This window comes from Staurois parvus, unplaced genomic scaffold (genome assembly GCF_062004578.1).
Source record: "Staurois parvus isolate SC_StPar_1 unplaced genomic scaffold, SC_StPar_1.0 ptg000132l, whole genome shotgun sequence".
Classification (NCBI taxonomy): Eukaryota; Metazoa; Chordata; class Amphibia; order Anura; family Ranidae; genus Staurois; species Staurois parvus.
This window is the reverse complement of record NW_028317928.1, coordinates 6,908,296-6,927,818: the sequence shown is the minus strand read 5'-3', so window position 1 is coordinate 6,927,818 and position 19,523 is coordinate 6,908,296. Positions and strand designations below refer to the sequence as shown.

Sequence of the window (19,523 nt, the reverse complement as noted above, 5' to 3'; positions counted from 1 at the left end):
GCTGCTACTGCTAATACTCAAACATACATCTTGTAACGATAAGCTACAATAGATCATATCTTTGGTTACATCCAAGCCCTGATGAAGGAGGAATGTATTGGCCTCAGAAGCTATAGTAGATCATATCTTGGGCTAGATCCAAGCCCCGATAAAGGAATAGTGTATTGGCCTCGGAAGCTACAGTAGATCATATCTTGGGCAAGATCAAAGAGGAGTGTATTGGCCCCAGAAGCTACAGTAGATCATATCTTGGGCAAGATCCAAGCCCCGATGAAGGAGGAGTGTATTGGCCCGAGAAGGTATAGTAGATCTGATCTTCAGCTAGATTTAAGCCCTGATGAAGGATGAGTGTATTGGCACCAGAAGATACAGTAGATCATCTATTGGGCTAGATCTAGCCCTGATGAAGGATGAGTGTATTGCCCCCAGAAGCTGCAGTGGATCGTATCTTGGGCTAGATCCAAGCCCTGAAGAATGAGGAGAGTATTGGTCCCAGAAGCTACAGTAGATCATATCTTGGGCAAGATCCAAGCCCTGATGAAGGATGAGTGTATTGGCCCCAGAAGCTATAGTAGATTTTATCTTGGGCTAGATCTAATCCCTGATGAAGGATGAGTGTATTGGCCCCAGAAGCTAGAGTACATCTTATCTTGGGCTAGATCCAAGCCCTGATAAAAGAATAGTGTATTGGCCTCAGAAGCTACAGTGGATCTTATGTTGGGCTAGATCCAAGCCCTGATGAAAGAATAGTGTATTGGCCTCAGAAGCTACAGTGGCTCTTATCTTGGGCTAGATCCAAGCCCTGATGAAGAAGGAGTGTATTGGTCCCAGAAAAGTTTTGACTGTTTAATGTAGTCATAGGATGATTTATAAAAGAGTCTTGGACTCTCTCACCATTTGATCTTGAAAAAAATGTTGGTTGGAGTTGGGCTTTAATAGGGTCACCAGACAAGCAGAATATGGAACTCTTTGCTGGATTTAGTTGTTATAACTCACCTGTGCTGATCTCTAGAGGACTTTCCTCCTTTTTAATCCTCACATGCCCTTCTTCCTCCTCCTCGGCTTTGAAATCTCTGCAAGTCAATATGGCACATTCGAGGTCTGTGGGCAAAGACAACAGTGAAATGTGAGAATTAAAAAATAAATAATAAAAGAGACACACTTAGTATTCTAGACATCTCTTGCTGAACATAAGCTGGCCACACACTCTTAGCTTTCCCATGTTCAGCCCACGTGAAGCAGTGTGGAAGGAGGACTCTTCCCTTGCCGACTAGTACATACTGACAGCTGTCAGATCGCCCCAACAGTGGTGTGCACACAGGACCACCCGCAGCTGGAATATTACCTAGTTCATCAGAAACTGGACAAAATTCACCTCCTGTATGGCCAGCTTTCGTATGAATGCCACAAAGCTTTATTTTGGGGCCACGGTAAGGAATATGACCATTTTGCATATTACGTACTTTACCTAGGAAACGTTAAACTGAACAAGGAGAATCTGGGACTCTTTTCTGGATATAGTGTTTATTACCCACCTGTGCTGATCTCCATAGGAACCTCCTCCTCTTTAATCCACACATGTCCTTCTTCCTCCTCCTTGACTTTAGGGTTCCATCGAGTGGCTCTGGTGTCTCCGGGGTCTGTGAAAAAAGATGAGTGAAGCCCCCTGTACTGAGATGTATGAGTGACCCCAGGCAGTGTGTGTGTGGGGGGGGGGGGGACTGGTCACGTCTCAATAACATGATGTGAGGAGGAGAGCCGGAGACTACTAAAGGCTGATGGCTCCTGACCCCCCACTGGGCACATACTGTCCCCCCATTACTGTCTACTGACAGAGGAGGGGGAAGAAGAGGAGATTGTTGTAGTGACTGAACAAGGAGGATCCGGGACTCTTCTCTGGATTTAGCATTTCATACTCACCTGTGCTGATCTTTGGAGGACCTTCCTCCTCCTTACACAGCTCATCACCCATCACATACGGTTCTCCTTCATTTTCAACTTTTACAATAATCAGATCTTCACCCTAAATAAGTCACATAATATTCTTGATACTTTTTGTAGTTTTAACTGCCTATTAATTTACAACAATAACAAAGCAAGATAGTTTTAGTTTGATTACATTTTAGACCCTAGGTTCCATCTACCTGATGCTCCTGAGGGATCTCAGGATGTTCCTGTGTGGAGTCCTGGGAATACAGAGGACGGGAACATCTCTCTGGTAGGTTCCCATTACTGGATCCATCTGTAGGAAACACACACACTGACTGAATCCATTGTTTCTATGTCTTTATATCAGAGGATGTTTGTATCTAGGTGGATCCTCAATACAAGAAATGAAAATCTCCTCTTACCCGGTGATGTGAGGGGCGGCCAGTTCTCCATCATGACGTCCTCGTAGAGATCCTTGTGTCCTTCTATATACTCCCACTCCTCCATGGAGAAATAGACAGTGACATCCTGACACCTTATAGGAACCTGACACACACAATGATACAGTCACCATCCAGACACATCCCTTGTCTGTTACTGGAGAATGTCCCAGAATTCCCGGCACCGCTCACCTCTGCCGTCAGCAGCTCAATGATCTTCTGGGTGACTTCTAGGATCTTCTTATTGTTATTACTCTCAGATATCAGGGAAGGAAGTGGGGGCTTCATGATTGGGCTCTTGTTCCTCCTATGTTCATCGGACACATAGGTGTGGCTTTTGGATGTAACATGACCACCAGATGCCTTCTTTAGTACAATAAAGTCCTTTGTATAGAGAAGGGAAAAAAACAATTATTTTACTGTTTAAAAAAATATATGCAATCCCTTCATGTAAACTAAAGAATTGGAAGTAGAGATAAGAGTGATGTCATGTGACCTCCCAGAATCCTCCTCACCTCTCCGGTCAGGTCTGTGTTTATTAATAGAGATAATAGTGACGTCATGTGACCTCCCAGAATCCTCCTCACCTCTCCGGTCAGGTCTTTGTTTTATTAATAGAGAGAAGAGTGATGTCATGTGACCTCCCAGAATACTCCTCACCTCTCCGGTCAGCAGGTAGATGATCTCCAGGGTGAGATTTAGTATCCTCTCCTTCTCCATCCTCATTCAGATGGTTTACTGTTTTTAGCTGTTCCCTAAAACATAGTTACATAGTTAGTCTGGCTGAAAAAAGACAAAAGTCCATCCAGTTCAACCATTAAATAATAAAAAAAAAAAAGTTAAAATTCCTACACCCACAGTTGATCCAGTGGAAAGCAAAAAAAACCCCAGTAAAACAACAAATTTGGAATTAGAGCAAATGATACAGTATCTATAATAATATTAATAATAAAAAACACCCAGAGATGATCCAATCTTAGAAATGGACAACACAGTGGCTCTTTGGTTATCTCTTCTGCCTTGCAGTCCTTTGAATCCCGGTCAGGACACTATCTAGACACAGTTTGCATGTTCTCTCTGTGGTTGAGTAAATTTCCTCTGGATTCTCTGAAGACATGCTGATGGATACCTGGTTCCTGTCTAAATTGGCCTTGATATCTACGTGGGATAAGGGCCTTAGATTGCTCCTTGAGGGCAGCTTGAGAGATGGAAATAAAAAAATAAAACGATGGAGAAAGGAGATAGACTGAGAAGAAAGAGATTAACAATGAGATAGAGAAAAGAAGAAAAGAGAGAGGAGATAGAGAAGAGAGAGAGGAAGAAAGATAGAGGAACTAGGTAAAGAGGGAGAAGAAATAGAAGACACTCCAGACTCTTCATCACCGGTACTTTTCCCCGTGGGGAGCGTCCAGCACTTCAGTTAGGGTAAGTCTTCTTGCTGCAGTCACTCCATCATAAGAATTGATTTTTTCAGTAAATACCAATTCAGCCGTAAAACATATCTTACTAAATGCAAATATATGAAAATTGCGCAGGGCAAACGTATCCAGTAACCAGCCATGGGTACCCAGGATCCACCTTCTCCACTACAAAGCTCCACTCTGCTGTGTACTTTGACACCAAAAAAAACTTGTTGCAGTTCAACAGATTGGTCAGTCATTTTCTCATTCACAAGATGTGATTCCGCCCTCTGACACATTTCACCCAATGAACATAACCATAGGAGGTGGGCGAGTCAAGGGACCTACAGTGAGCAACAGAAGTATTTGAACACCCTGCGATTTTGCAAGTTCTCCCACTTAGAAATCATGGAGGGGTCTGAAATTCACATTGTATGTACATTCCCACTCTGAGACACAAAATTAAAAAAAAAAATTCAGCAAATCACATATTTGAACACCTAACAGCAAGAATTCTGGCTCTCAAAGACCTGTTACTGTGCCTTTAAAAAGTCCACCTCTACTCCACTCATTAATCTAATTTAGTAGCACCTGTCTGAGCTCTTTAAAGATACCTGTCCACCCCACAGTCAGTCAGACGCCAACTACTACCATGGGCAAGACCAAAGAGCTGTCAAAAGACACCAGAGACAAAATTGTGGACCTCCACAAGGCTGGAAAGGGCTACGGGGCAATTGCCAAGCAGCTGGGTGAAAATAGATCAACTGTTGGAGCAATTGTTAGAAAATGGAAGAGGCTAAAGACGACTGTCAGTCTCCCTCGGACTGGGGCTCAATGCAAGATCTCACCTAGTGGGGTATCACTGATAATAAGAAAGGTGAGGAATCAGCCCAGAACTACAAGGTAGGAGCTGGTCAATGACATGAAGACAGCTGGGACCACAGTTTCAAAGGTCACTGTCGGTAGAACACTACGCCGTCATGGTTTCAAATCATGCTTTGCACGGAAGGTTCCCCTGCTCAAGTCATCACATGTCCAGGCCCGTCTGAAGTTTGCCAATGACTATCTGGATGATCCAGAGGAGGCATGAGAGAAAATCATGTGGTCAGATGAGACCAAAGTAGAACTTTTTGGTCTAAACTTCACTTGTTGTGTTTGGAGGAAAAAGAAGGATGAGTTGCATCTCAAGAACACCATCCCTACTGTGAAGCATGGGGGTGGTAACATCATGCTTTGGGGGTGCTTTTCTGAGAAGGGGACAGGACGACTGCACTGAATTAAGGAGAGGATGAATGGGACCATTTATTGTGAGATTTTGAGCAACAACCTCATTCCCTCAGAGCATTGACGATGGGTCGTGGCTGGGTTTCCAACATGCCAACAACCCGAAGCACACAGCCAGGATAACCGAGGAGTGGCTCCGTAAGAAGCATATCAAGGTTCTGGAGTGGCCTAGCCAGTCTCCAGACCTAAATCCAATAGAACATCTTTGGAGGTAGCTGAAACTCCGTGTTGCTCAGCGACAGCCCCGAAACCTGACAGATCTAGAGGAGATCTGTGTGGAGGAGTGGGCCAAAATCCCTGTTGCAGTGTGTGCAAACCTGGTCAAGAACTACAGGAAACGTTTGACCTCTGTAATTGCAAACAAAGGCTTCTGTACCAAATATTAACACTGATGTTCTCAGGTGTTCAAATACTTATGTTCAGCAGTGCAAGATAAATAAATTCTTTAAAAATCATACAATGTGATTTCCTGAATTTTTTTTTAAATTCTGACTCTCAGAGTGAGAATGCACCTACAATGTGAATTTCAGACCCCTCCATGATTTCTAAGTGGGAGAACTTGCAAAATCGCAGGGTGTTCAAATACGTCTGTTCCTCACTGTACAGTATATACTGTGGCATTGAAGCTTTGTGGAGTTAGCATGCACTTTATAAGTTCTGACCCTTCCTGAAATACCAACCTCCTGGCCAATAAAAGGACAGGAGGATACAAGGATATGGAATGGTGAGGTCATATAGGGAAGGACATATGGCAGGGATTTTATCAGCTGTGTAGAATATGTCAGTGATATATCGTTTATCATGCCACTCGTTCCGAAGACTTTGCATTACACCACAATTGGGCCGCAATATAGTAAAATAAGAACCTTTAAAATGAAGCAACTCCTGAATGTGGACATATGGACATATGTGGACATATGGACATATGTGGACACAAGTCACGCTACGTATCTAGGCTGATCAGCTCCGAGGACCTGAAACACAGTAAATTGCGTTCCTCATCTGAAAAAGGAAACGCCCTTATCCATGGCAGGCAGAGAGAATCATACACAGCGAGATATTTTCTATACAAAAGAAAGGTCCGGCACTTCAAATAAACCAAACGTGTGGTGTACCATTAATCGAAATGACCAATCAATATAGGCATAAAACGTCCCACACCATATAGAGTGCAAACAAAATCTTCTGGTGCTTAATAAATTTCTTCATGCAAAACCATTCAAAGCTCCACCATTGTGTACTAGTATTATTGCACTCACCAACCATCCATGGCCCTTAATTAAAAGAAGGTCAAATGCGCTTGGTTCACCGGGGCTTTATATCTCAGTGGGTTCCTTCTCTATTGTCTCCCCATGTTAATCCAATGTATCCATATTGCTCAACACCAAATCTTCAAGAGCCAAGAGAGATAGATTTCATAGTGTAGTGTAGTTTTCTATCCTACAATTATTGCATCCAATTAGAAGGGACCAATGGTGCCTCCTTGAACCCTCCTCCCCCAAATTATGTCTCCTTAAACCCCCCCCCAACCATGTTGCCTTGAACTCCCCCCCCCCCCAATTGAGCCTCCTTCAATCCCCCCAATTATATCTCCTTGAACTCCCCCATTCATGTCTCTTGAACTCCCCCAATCGTGCCTTCTTGAATCCCCCTCCTATAATGTCTACTTGAACACCCCATTTGTGTCTCGAACTCCCCCCAATCGTGTCTCCTTGAACTCCCAACAATTGTGCCTCCTTGAATCCCCCTCAATTATGTTCCTCAAACTCCCCCATTTATGTCTCCTTGAACTCCTCCCAATTGTGTCTCCTTGAATCCCCCCCAATTATATCTCCTCGAACTCCCCTATTCATGTCTTCTTGAACTCCCCCATTCGTGCCTCCTTGTACTCCCCCCAAATCGTGCTTCCTTGAATCCCCCCAATCATATCTCCTTGAATCCCCCCCAATCATGTCTCCTTGAATCCCCCCAATCGTGTCTCCTTGAATCCCCCCAATCGTGTCTCCTTAAACTCCCCTCAATCGTGCCTCATTGAATCCTCTCAATCGTGCCTCCTTGTACACTCCCCAAATCGTGTTTCCTTGAATCACCCCAATTATGTCACCTTGATTCCTCCCCAATCACGTCTCCTTGAACTCCCCCCAAATTGTGCCTCCTTGAATCCCCCCAATTATGTCTAATTGAATTTCCCCCAATCATACCTCATTGAATCCCCCCAATCATGTCTCCTTGAACTCACCTCAATCATGCCTCCTTGTACTCTCCCCCAATCATGTTTCCTTGAATCCCCCAATTATGTCACTTTGAATCCCCCCCAATCATGTCTCCTTGAACTCCCCTCAATCATGCCTCCTTGTACTCTCCCCCAATCATGTTTCCTTGAATCCCCCAATTATGTCACTTTGAATCCCCCCCAATCATGTCTCCTTAAACTCCCCCTTCAATCATGCCTCTTTGAATCCCCCCTAATCATGTCTCCTTGAACTGCCCCCCAATCATGCCTCATTGAATCTCCCCAACCATGTCTCCTTGAAGTAATGGCTCTTGTGTAATGGGTGTGAGAGCCATACGGAGGTTCTGACCGGCTGTCATGGGAAATGTAGAGTGTACTGGATGGCCATGTACCCATTGGTGCCGTAGGCAACGTCAAGGAAGCTGCCTCTCCGCTATAGGCAATATATGTAAGCCAGCCTCTCCCGAACATGCCTTGGCTATCATGTCCATCCAAAGGCTTCACTGTTTTCTAAGTCACTGACCTGGAACATCCAGACCTGGAGATCAGGAGTTCTGTCCTAACTGGCTATGTGTTTGCCCTAAGGTAACGACTAAGGAAGCATTTAAGTGCGTCTATGTGCGCAAGAGTCAGATGGCATGAAATGAAAAGAGTTTAAGGGTGGCGGGCTCTAAACTTCTCTCAGTGCAAGGTTCCCTTCATTTGTGGTGGGTACAATAATAAAACAATATTACCTCCTCCTCCTCACTGGGAACACACTCTCCAACCTCACACCACCAGGAGAATTTTGACTCTTTTAAAGCTCCTCCCTGTCCTCCCTTGTGGACTTCAACAAAATGGCCTCCAGCACAGGGGACACTTCAAGCAAAGCACTAACTGATTTAGACTTTAAAATATACAGTCATTAATTTCACCAAACACAAAAGTCTCTGGTCTGTTTACAAATAAATCTAAACCATAACAAGTGAACTTCAACAAAATGGCTGCAGCCCCTCCTGCACTGAGGACTCTTTTCTCCTCTAGCTTGGCAGATTAGTCACCCTCTATTGTTGGCTCCGAGAGAACAGGCTCTCTGTCACTGGCCGGGGCTTAGCTGGGCGTCACTATGGCAACCAGGAAGCAGCTGGGCAGCGGTGGAACTCACACAGCAGCAGTGTTGGATCCACAGGCAGGAAGTGGAATAATTAACCACTTCCAGTCTGGACACTTTCACCCCCTTCCTGTCCAGGACAATTTTCAGCTTTTAGCGCTATCACACTTTGAATGACAATTGTGCGGTCATGCAACACTGTACCCATATGAATTTTTTAGCATTTTTTTGAGACAGATAAAGCTTTATTTTGGTGGTATTTATTCACCACTGGGATTTTTATTTTTTTGGCTGTATAAATTAAAAAGTCTAAACATTTTGAAAAAAGGTGTTTTTCTTATAAAATGTTGCAAATAAATAATATTTCATCATAAATCTTGGCCAAAATGTATTCCGATATCTTTTTAGTAAAAAAAAATAACCCAAATTAGTTTATAACCAAAAATTATAATTTTTAAACTTTTTATTTTTCATTTTCATTTTATTTTTTTATATTATTTGTGTTTTTTTTTTTTTTACATACTGTCACCCTAGCAGTACAGTCACCATAGTGACACTGTACTACTTGTGGGGGGTGATGAAAATTTTTTTTTTTTACACTGATTGCTTTTACACCCATAAATGCTGTAAAAGCAATAATTTCTCCTTCTCTCTGAATGCATTCCTGCAGCCATTGAGAAATACTGTGAGAGCTGTGATTGGTCACAGCTTGTCACATGGTACAAATCTGTTGTGAATAGCCTTGTACCATGTGACCTCTGTGATCATTCACAGATTTCACACGTAGTAAGCAATGATGTCACAAGTGACATCATTGCTTACTACTCTGCATGTGATCACTGATTGGCCAATCAGTGATCACATGATCAGGACCTCGCACAGAGGTCCCGTACGGCGATCGGTGTTCCACTGTGTCCCAGGGAGCGTGCAGAAGCAGGGGGCGGGGAGGCCGTTTATAAACGGCCACCCGACCCTGCACTGCCACCGTCCGGCCATTTATATACAATGGCCGGAAGGGAGGTTATTATTATATTATAATATATTATTATTATTATTATTATTATTATTAATAATAATAATAATAATAATAATAATATAATAATAAATAGGACACACGGCTGCAGATAAACAGGTACAACTTATGTAGGAGGATTTGTTTAATCTCTGTGTCCCTTAACTTGACAGCCTACAACATCACTCAGACTGGGAGAGGAAGGGGGTCTACGTGTAGCGCTAATCAGCTGCCCTGTATGCACATATGCTAGAACATGCTGATAGGGGGAGAGACCAGAGAGATGACATCATCAGCCTGTTGCTGCTCCTTCACAAGCTAAGGGCAAAGAGGTGACAGGATTATGTTCCATAGCTGCAATAGAAAAGATAGGTAATCGGAGTGTAATTTGCTGTGTGGCAGAGCTGTGTAAATCGCAGGACTGGATGGACTAAATGGAACTAAATCAGGTCAATGAGTTTTTGCCTTGATTTTTGAACGATGATAGAAAATGTGCATTTCAAAGTGGTAGAAATAGAGTCCTTATGTAATATATGGTTGTGTACGTTGTGGCCTCCCGAGGCAGGTGCGGGGGATCGGATCCATCCTGCGGGGATCATCAGCTTTCTTTACAACTTACCTTTTCTTGGAGCAAGTCCGGTGTCACCCCGTATAGGTTGCATGCGGGGGGATTGTCGGCATGCAACCTATACGGGGTGACACCGCCCGCTCCAAGAAAAGGTAAGTTGTAAGGCAAGCTGACGATCCCCGCAGGATGGATTGGATCTGCGGATTGAGCATAATGGATCAGAGTCTGATCCATTATGCTCAATTCGCAGATCTGATCCATTCTGCGGGGATCGTTGGAGGGGGTGTCATCAAGTGTTACCTCACCGGGTGACACCAACCCTAGGGATGCCCCTGTGTGTAAGTAAGGCATTATTGCACAGTTTCCCTGGAATCTATCCTCACTTGACATGGATGTTGGTCAGAGGCTAGGTTGTGTCATCACTGGTGAAACGCAGATAATGTACAGGGTTTAAAATGTACCTCCAGTCAAAACCTTTTTTAGTTTTGGATAGACTAAGGAATGGCTTTCTACCTGTGCCACTTTGGGGAGACTTTCCTTCACTTCCTGTCCTGGAGATAAAACAGGGATTAGATTTCATGTGAGGGCAAATCCCCTTCTTAGATAGTTGTCACCAGACCATGTGTTTTATGGGGAGTCCTGATGTGAAGAGGGGCTTCTGATGTGATAGCAGACCTCTGGTATGAATGGAGACTCTGATGTGATGGAGAGACATCTGATGTGAAGGGGGGCTCGGATGTCTTAGGGGACCTTTGATATGGAAGGGGACTTTGATGTGATAGGGGGACTTCTGATGTGAAGGGGGGACCTCTGGTTTGATGGGGGGACTTCTGATGTAATGTTAGACCTTTGATGTGAAGGGGGGCTCAGATGTCTTAAGGGACCTTTGATATGGAAGGGGACTTCTGATGTGAAGGGGGGACCTCTGGTTTGATGGGGGACTTCTGATGTAATGGGGGACCTCTGATGTGAAGGGGGGCTCCGATGTCTTAGGGGACTTTTGATATGGAAGGGGACTTCTGATGTAAAGGGGGGACTTCTGATGTAATGGGGGACCTCTGATGTGAAGAGGGGGATCTGATGTAATGGGGGGCTCTAATGTGATGGGGGGACCTCTGATGTACATAGCTTTTGCAGAGAGGAGAGTTGTGGGAGGGGCCAAGCAAGTTCACCCACTACACATAGGAGGGGGCAGAGAGAGGATCAATCACCCTGTACAAGGAGAGAGAGCAGCAGTGACCAGTCTTTATTACACAGAATCACAGTCTCTTTGCTTGTTTTTTTCCTTTTTTTTTAGAATTTTTTGGAGGGTGTGTAGTTAGGGTAGTTTAGCTTTTTTTTTATTTAATGTTCTTTCATTGTTTATGGACCTTGCTTTGTGCACTGGTGCACAGTCATCGTAGAACAGGAAGGGGCCATCCCCAAACTCTTCCCACAAAGTTGGGAGCATGAAATTGTCCAAAATGTCTTGGTTTGCTGACGCCTTAAGAGTTCACTTCACTGGAACTAGGGGGCCAAGCCCAACCCCTGAAAAACAACCCCACACCATAATTCCCCCTCCATCAAACTTTACACTTGGCACAATGCAGTCAGGCAAGTACCGTTCTCCTGGCAACCGCCAAACCCAGACACGGCCATCAGATTGCCAGACAGAGAAGCACGATTGGTCACTCCAGAGAACATGTCTCCACTGCTCTAGAGTCCAGTGGTGGCGTGCTTTACACCATGGCATCCGACGCTTTGCATTGCACTTGGTGATGTAAGGCTTGGATGCAGCTGCTCGGCCATGGAAACCCATTCCATGAAGCTCTCTACGCACTGTTGTACTAATCTGAAGGCCACACCAAGTTTGGAGGTCTTTAGCTACTGACTCTGCAGACAGTTGGTGACGTCTGCACACTGTGTGCTTCAGCATGCGATGACCCCGCTCTGTCATGTGACGTGGCCTACCACTTGGTGGCTGAGTAGCTGTTGTTTCCAGTTGCTTCCACTTTATTATAATCCCACTAACAGATGAGCGTAGAACATTTAGTAGCCAGGAAATGTCACGGATGGACTTATTGCACAGGTGGCAACGTATCACGGGACCACGCTTGGAGTCACTGAGCTCCTGAGAGAGACCCATTCTTTCACCAATATTTGTAGAAGCAGTCTGCATACCTAGGGGCTTGATTGTATACACCTGTGACCATGGAGGGGATTGGAACACCCAAATCACATGATTTGGAGGGTGGGCCCAGTACTTTTGGCAATCTAGTGTATGTATTTATATGTACAGTCAGGTCCATAAATATTGGGACATTGACACAATTCTAACATTTTTGGCTCTATACACCACCACAATGGATTTGAAATGAAATGAACACAATAACACACACCTGGCCATGGAACAGCTGAGAAGCCAATTGTCCCATTACTTTTGGTCCCTTAACAAGTGGGAGGGACATATGCAAACTGTTGTAATTCCTACACCGTTCACCTGATTTGGATGTAAATACCCTCAAATTAAAGCTGACAGTCTGCAGTTAAAGCACATCTTGTTCATTTCATTTCAAATCCATTGTGGTGGTGTATAGAGCCAAAAATGTTAGAATTGTGTCGATGTCCCAATATTTATGGACCTGACTGTATGTATATATTTATTTGTGTGTGTAAAAATATGCATTTGTTTGATTCTCGGAACATTCAAACAATAACCCTGTTTAGTGTATTATTTGTAGATGTGTGAATTCTCATTAGATGTTCGCACATCTGTGTATTGTTTTTTGGAAATTAAACATGTTGTAATATGCCTTATTTTTCTATTTATACATTTTTCTAGATTTTTATAATTTTGTGTTATCCAAGTTCAACAACTGTTTCATGCTTTTATTCCTATGTATTCCATTATTCCTATGTATTCAATTATTCCTATGTATTCAATTATTCCTATATATTCAATTATTCCTATGTATTCAATTATTCCTATGTATTCAATTATTCCTATGTATTCAATTATTCCTATGTATTCTTTTACAAAGGGTTTTATTGTAGATGAAGCAAAAATAAACAAACATACGGATCACAGATTCAATGACCATCAAATATAAATTGTACTGAATAAATGGAAGTCAGTTCAAGTCATGCATTGGTAGAGGCATAAGTCGAAAGATTTACATAAGTGTTTCATATACCTAGATAGTGATGCAAATGTAGCACATGAAACAGTAAATTCAATCCGTAAAATATGATTAAAGATAGTTTGGACAATAGATTAGAAAGAGACAAACAGTAGAGAGACACAGACGAGAAGAGAAAAAATAAAATTAAAAAAAAAAAAAAAAAAAAAAGAACACAAACCCGAGAAGGGCTCCGGGGCAATCACGGCAAAATCCATCCTCATATCGAAAGAAGAGACTGGTCAAATCTCGAAGGTTGAGCTATATCCAGCCAGGGACACCATACCTGCAGAAATTTTGTATGGGTATCCAACAATATGGCCGTCAATTTTTCATTAACCATTATGAATTTCATCTGGTTTTTGACAGCTTCAAAACTAAGGAGAGGAGTTTTCCAAGCTCTCGCAATTGTCAACTTCGTTGCCACAAATAAGTGTGTTGCCAGCTGCCGTTCAGAACGGAGGAGACCCTCCAATGGTTTAAATAAAAGCGCTTCATACGGATTACGCTTTATGTCTGTGTGAAGCATAGTGCGAAGGAGGGCATACACCCTAATCCATAGTCTGTTCACTTTAGGGCAAGTCCACCAGATGTGGGCCATGGTACCCAATTGTTGGCATCCCCGAAAACAAACCGGGGAATATGTAGGGATAAAACTAGCTAGACAGGCAGGTGTATAGTACCATTGGTACAGAATTTTATAGGCATTCTCAAGGATAATGGCATTCCTGGAACACTTAGCTAGCGCTTGGGTCATGGTCTGCCAGTCCTGTTGATCCAAGGTCCCCCCTAATTCAGACTGCCAACGCTGATGATAGGAACTAACTGGAGGGGTTCTATAAGATATAATGGAAGAATAAATCAAGGAAATCAGACCCGGGGCATGAGGTCTGTGTCTGCACTGACTTTCAAAGGGGGACAAACGATAAGGTCCCGTATGCGTGCGTATTAATAAAGTGGCGAAGTTGGAGGTAGCCAAAGTGTTCTCGCAGAGGAATGTTATAGGAAGATCGCAAAGTTTCAAAGGTAATTATTCCGGTGGGAGATAGGAGCGAATGAATATCATAAAAACCATGTGTCTGCCACCAAGCAAACTGTTTGGGATTGTCCGTACCCGGAGGAAACAGTGGGTTATGCAATAGACGTAACAACGGCAGGTGAGGAGAAATGAGGCCAGCGGAATATTTAATAGAATCCCAAAGACCTAGCGAAAATGTCAGCGTCGGGCTAAGGGTAGATGGACGTTGAGAGATAGGAAGCCATGGCAAAGAGGAGAGCGGTATCGGGTGGGAGTCCATCATATCTACCACAGCCTACAGGGGGAAGTGGTGAGATGCATGAACATGAGCTAGGGGGGCAATGTTAGCCGCCAAATACCGTATATACTCGAGTATAAGCCGAGTTTTTCAGCTGCTCGGCTCCGCCTTCTCACCGGTGATTGGCCGCCAGAACTGTAGCTCAGGAAAGGCACACAGGCGGCCAATCACCGGCGAGGAGGCGGAGCTGAGCGGCCCCGCGAAAATTGAGTGAAGGAGATGCAGGTAAGTGTGCCGTGCTTAGGTGCTGCTGCAACCACATATGCTGGCTGCAGCAGCACCATACTGGAACAGGGGTCAGCAAGTGTCAGTGGGAGGAATAGTGCCCCATCATTGGTGTCACTGATACCAATGATGGGGCATTATTCCTCCCACTGACACCAACGATGGGGCACTTTTCCTCCCCCCCACTGACACCAACGATTGGGCACTATTCCTCCCCCCCCCCACTGACACCAATGATGGGGCACTATTCCACCCCCCACTGACACCAATCATGGGATACTATTCCTCCCCCCCACTGACACCAACGATGGGGCACTTCCCCCCCCCACTGACACCAACGATGGGGCACTATTCCTCCACCCCCCCACTGACACCAATGATGGGATACTATTCCTCCCACTGACACCAATGTTGGGACACTATTCCTTCCACTGACACCAATGATGGGACACTATTCCTCCCACTGACACCAAAGATGGGGCACTATTCCACTGACACCAATAATGGGGTGCTATTCCCCCCACTGATACTAATGATGGGGCACTATTCCTGCCACTGATACCAATGATGGGGCACTATTCCTCCCACTGACACCAATGATGGGGCGCTATTCCTCCTACTGACACCAATGATGATGCACGATTCCGCCCACTGATACCAATGATGGGGCACTATTCCTCCCACTGACACCAATGATGAGGCATTATTCCTCCCACTGACACCAATGATGGGGCACTATTCCTCCCACTGACACCAATGATGGGGCACTATTCCTCCCACTGATACCAATGATGGGGCACTATTCCTCCCACTGATACCAATGATGGGGCACTATTCCTCCCACTGACACCAATGATGGGGCACTATTACTCCCACTGACACCAATGATGAGGCACGATTCTTCCCACTGGTGTTCCCACCCTCGGCTTATACTCGAGTCAATAGTTTTTCCCAGTTTTTTGTGGTAAAATTAGGTACCTCGGCTTATATTCGGGTCGGCTTATACTCGAGTATATATGGTAGTAAGACTGGAGATTTGGAACCGACAGCCCTCCCATACTCCGTCGTGCAAATAGGATATGCTTGCTAATTCTGGGTCAAGAAGAACCCCAAATAAAGGACAAAAGTTTTCGCCGATGGATACGCAATATATGCGAAGGTACTGGAACCGGCAAAACACAAAATAGGTACAATAGTTTCGGAAGATAGGTCATACGAATCGCATTAATTCTGTCAAACCATGAAAGTGGGAAATGAGACCAGGAGGACAATAGCTTAGTCAGCTCATGAAAAACAGTGGGAAAATTAGCCTGATACAATCCGTCATATGTCGGAGTAAGCTTAATTCCTAAATATGGCAAGGCCGAAAGACATTGAAAAGGGAATGTTTGTTTCAAAGTAGTCAAAAGTGATGGTGGAATGGTAACTGACATAGCTCTGGATTTAGCAGGGTTAACACGTAGGCCTGAAATGATCGCAAAGGAAGCAAGGACCGCGAGCAAATTTGGCAAAGTAACTCCAGGGTTCGAAATGGACAACAATATGTCGTCTGCAAACAAAGACAATTTATGATGGGAACCCGCCACATCAATCCCTTTAACATCGGGATGCATACGAATGGCTTCAGCCAACGGTTCCAAAGCTAAAATAAAAAGCAAAGGGGAAAGCGGGCAACCATGTCTAGTGCCTCTGGCAATCGAAAACGTGGAGGACTCAAATCCATAGTATCTGAGCTTCGCTCGAGGGGATGTGTATAGCGAAGAGATCCATCGTAGGAATGAAGGACCAAAGCCAAATCGATGAAGGACCGATAGGAGGTATGGCCAAGATAGAGTGTCGAAGGCCTTGTTGATGTCTAAAGATAGGAGCATCAAATCAAGTTTACGGGTATGGGCCAAATGTTGCAGTTGTAAAATATGTCTGATAGCATCTCCGACCTGCCTGTGGGGAACAAATCCCACCTGGTCCTTTTTAATCAGGCGAGAAAGGAAGGAGTTCAATCGAGTAGCCAAAATCTTAGTAAAAATCTTCATGTCAAAATTGATGAGAGAGATAGGCCTATAGTTTGCCCAGGAAGAGTGATCTCGGTCCGGTTTAGGGATCATAACCACATCAGCAGTTAAAGCATCCGGGGAAAAATTCTATTCCTATGTATTCAATTATTCCTATGTATCTTCCTTTGCTAACACTGAGCATTACACGACCATGTCATTGTTGTTGCCAGTAAGGCAGAGTAAGCCTCGGTTCCCACCAATGCAACCACAAAGTCGTGCGATTAAGTGTGACTATCCTGTGTGACTTGCTTGCCACGTGTCGCAAAATGCACTAAAGAAACAGATCAAAATGCAAACTGCATAGGTGTGAACCTAGCCTTAGGTTGTGCAATTTAGAGCAACACGTGAAGAGTGAAGAATTATGGCTGTTTTGCTGTGAGCGTTGATTTTTATTATACAGGATTTATAGAGCGCCAACAGTTTGCTCAGCAATTTACAATACAACAGGAGACAATACAGCAACAATACAGTTCAATACAAGAGGGCTAGGAGGGCCCTGATCCTGGGAGCTTACAATCTAAGAGGGATGAGCTAGTGGTACAAAATGTAGTAACTGTGGGGGATGGACTGGTTGGAAGAGTAGAAGATTCCATTATTAGCTGAGGGCAGGATAGGCTTCCCTGAAGAGATAGGTATTCAGAGATCACCTAAAAGTGAGCAGAGTAGGTGATAGTTGGGTAAATTGGGATAGAGAGTTCCAGAGGATGTCTGGAGAAGTCCTGGAGACGAGCATGAGAGGATGAGACAAAGGAGCTAGAGAGCAGGAGGTCATGCGAAGAGCGGAGAGGATGGTTTGGGTGATATTTGGAGACAAGTTTGGTGATGTAATTTGAAGCAGAGTTATAAATGGCTTTATATGTTATTGTTAGTGTTTTGAATTTTATCCATTGGGCAATGGGAAGCCAGTGGAGGGATTGGCAGAGAGGGATGGAGGCCAGTGGAGGGATTGGCAGAGAGGGATGGAGGACACTGAGTTGAAGTCAGTGGAGGGATTGGCAGAGAGGGATGGAGGACACTGAGTGGAGGTCAGTGGAGGGATTGGCAGAGAGGGATGGCAGATACAGAACGGTTAGTAAGGTGGATAGCCTGCGATGAGGTCGGCCAATGAGGAGGGAGTTACAATAGTCAAGGCGAGAGATAACCAGGGAGTGAATAAGTTGCTTAGTAGTTTCCGAGGTTAAGAACAGGCATATCTTGGAGATGTTGTGGAAGTGGAGTCTATAAGATTTGGACAGTGATTGGATTTGGGGCTGAAAGGACAGATGGGAGTCTAGGATTACACCTAGTACCCTGGCATGAGGGGAGGGACTGCTGGTTGTATTATTGATCTTGATGGAGAAGTCAGGGGAGGGGGCACGGGCTGGAGGGAATAGTATGAGCTCAGTTTTGGAAAGATTGAGTTTGAGGAAGTGAAGTGACATCCATGCCGATATGTCACTTAGTAGGTTAATAATGCGAGAGGAGACTGAAGGGGTGAGGTGAGGAGTAGAAAGATAAATTTGTGTGTCATCAGCATAGAGATGGTACTTAAAGCCATGGGAGTTTATCAAGTGACCAAGGGAAGAGGTGTAGAAGAGAAGAGGAGGGGCCTGAGGACAGAACCTTGAGGGACTCCTACAGAAAGAGGAAGTGGAGAGGAGGAGGCAGCGTTATAGGTAACACTGAAGGAGCACTGCAATAGGTAGGAGGAGAACCAGGAGAGAGCAGAGTCTCGGAGGCCAAGACAGTGGAGTTTTTTGAGGAGGAGGGGATGGTCAACAGTATCAAAAGCAGCAGGGAGGTCAAGTAGTAAGAGTATGGAGTAGTGGCCATTGGTTGGGATGAGCAAAAGCCAGGCTGTAAAGGGTCAAGAAGGTTGTTGTCAGTGAAGTAGGAGCTCAGGCGGTTGTAGACTAAGCGTTCTAATAGTTTAGAGGTAAACGGGAGTAGGGAGATGGGTCTTCAGTTGTTCAGGTTGGTGGGGTCCAGGGAGGGCTTTTTCAGTATGGGAGTGATGTGTGCATGCTTTAGAAGGGTGGGGAAGACACCATTAGAGAGGGAAAGATTGAAGATGTGAGTGAGGGAGCATAGGATGGAAGAAGAGGGTGACCATAGTAGTTGTGAGGGGATAGGATCCAGGGTGCAAGTAGTGAGACGGACTTCTGAGAAAACCTTTAGTGACCTCTTCGGTAGTAGCAAGGTCAAAAGAGGAAAGTGTTGAGGGAGGTTTAGTATAAGGTATGCTAAGTGGGATAGATGTCTGTGTAGTGGAAATGCCTCTACGAATTGCATTAATCTTGTTTTTGAAATGATTAGCAATCTCGTAAGCAGTGAGTGAGGTACTGGGTGGAGGTGGATAAAGTAGAGAGTTAAAAGAGACGACGAGGACTGGATGACAAGCTATTGATGAGAGTGACAACGTAGGTTTGTTTGGCAGCATGAAGGGAGGAATTGTATGTTAAGAAAGCAGATTTATATCGGGTGAAAGCTTGGTGAGATTTGGTTTTACGCCATAATCGCTCCAGCGCACGACTGTGTCATTTGAGGTTTCTGGTGTGGTCAGTCTGCCAAGGTTGTAATGGTTGGGGCCTGATGCTTCGTGTTGTTAGAGGAGCAAGTGAGTCTATTGTGGATGAAAGCGAACTGTTGTAGACAGCAGTGGCCAGGTCAGGGCAGGACAGGGGAGAGATTCTGTCATAGAGGCGGTCAGTTGAAGAGTGGAGAAGAGAAGGGTTCTTGGAGGGATAGGTGTTTGAAGATGCGGACACTGTGAAGGTGATGAGATTGTAATCAGAAAGAGGAAAGGGGGTGTTTGTAAGGTTGTAGGGAGTGCAA

General features: G+C 44.6%; 1 protein-coding gene across 1 annotated transcript in view; it reads right to left on the bottom strand.

The window, feature by feature from the left end:
- Positions 1 to 3,128, bottom strand: part of LOC149466253 (uncharacterized) — a 113,757-nt gene extending 110,629 nt beyond the window's left edge. Inside the window, exons 1-7 of the mRNA XM_089672721.1 lie at positions 3,030 to 3,128; positions 2,562 to 2,753; positions 2,352 to 2,475; positions 2,145 to 2,242; positions 1,921 to 2,023; positions 1,536 to 1,640; positions 997 to 1,101 (exon numbers count right to left, since the gene is read on the bottom strand). Coding sequence (XP_089528847.1) covers positions 997 to 1,101; positions 1,536 to 1,640; positions 1,921 to 2,023; positions 2,145 to 2,242; positions 2,352 to 2,475; positions 2,562 to 2,753; positions 3,030 to 3,095 — 793 coding nt within the window. The 5' untranslated portion in view covers positions 3,096 to 3,128. The remainder of the gene's footprint in view (positions 1 to 996; positions 1,102 to 1,535; positions 1,641 to 1,920; positions 2,024 to 2,144; positions 2,243 to 2,351; positions 2,476 to 2,561; positions 2,754 to 3,029) is intronic.
- Positions 3,129 to 19,523: the final 16,395 nt, after the last annotated feature.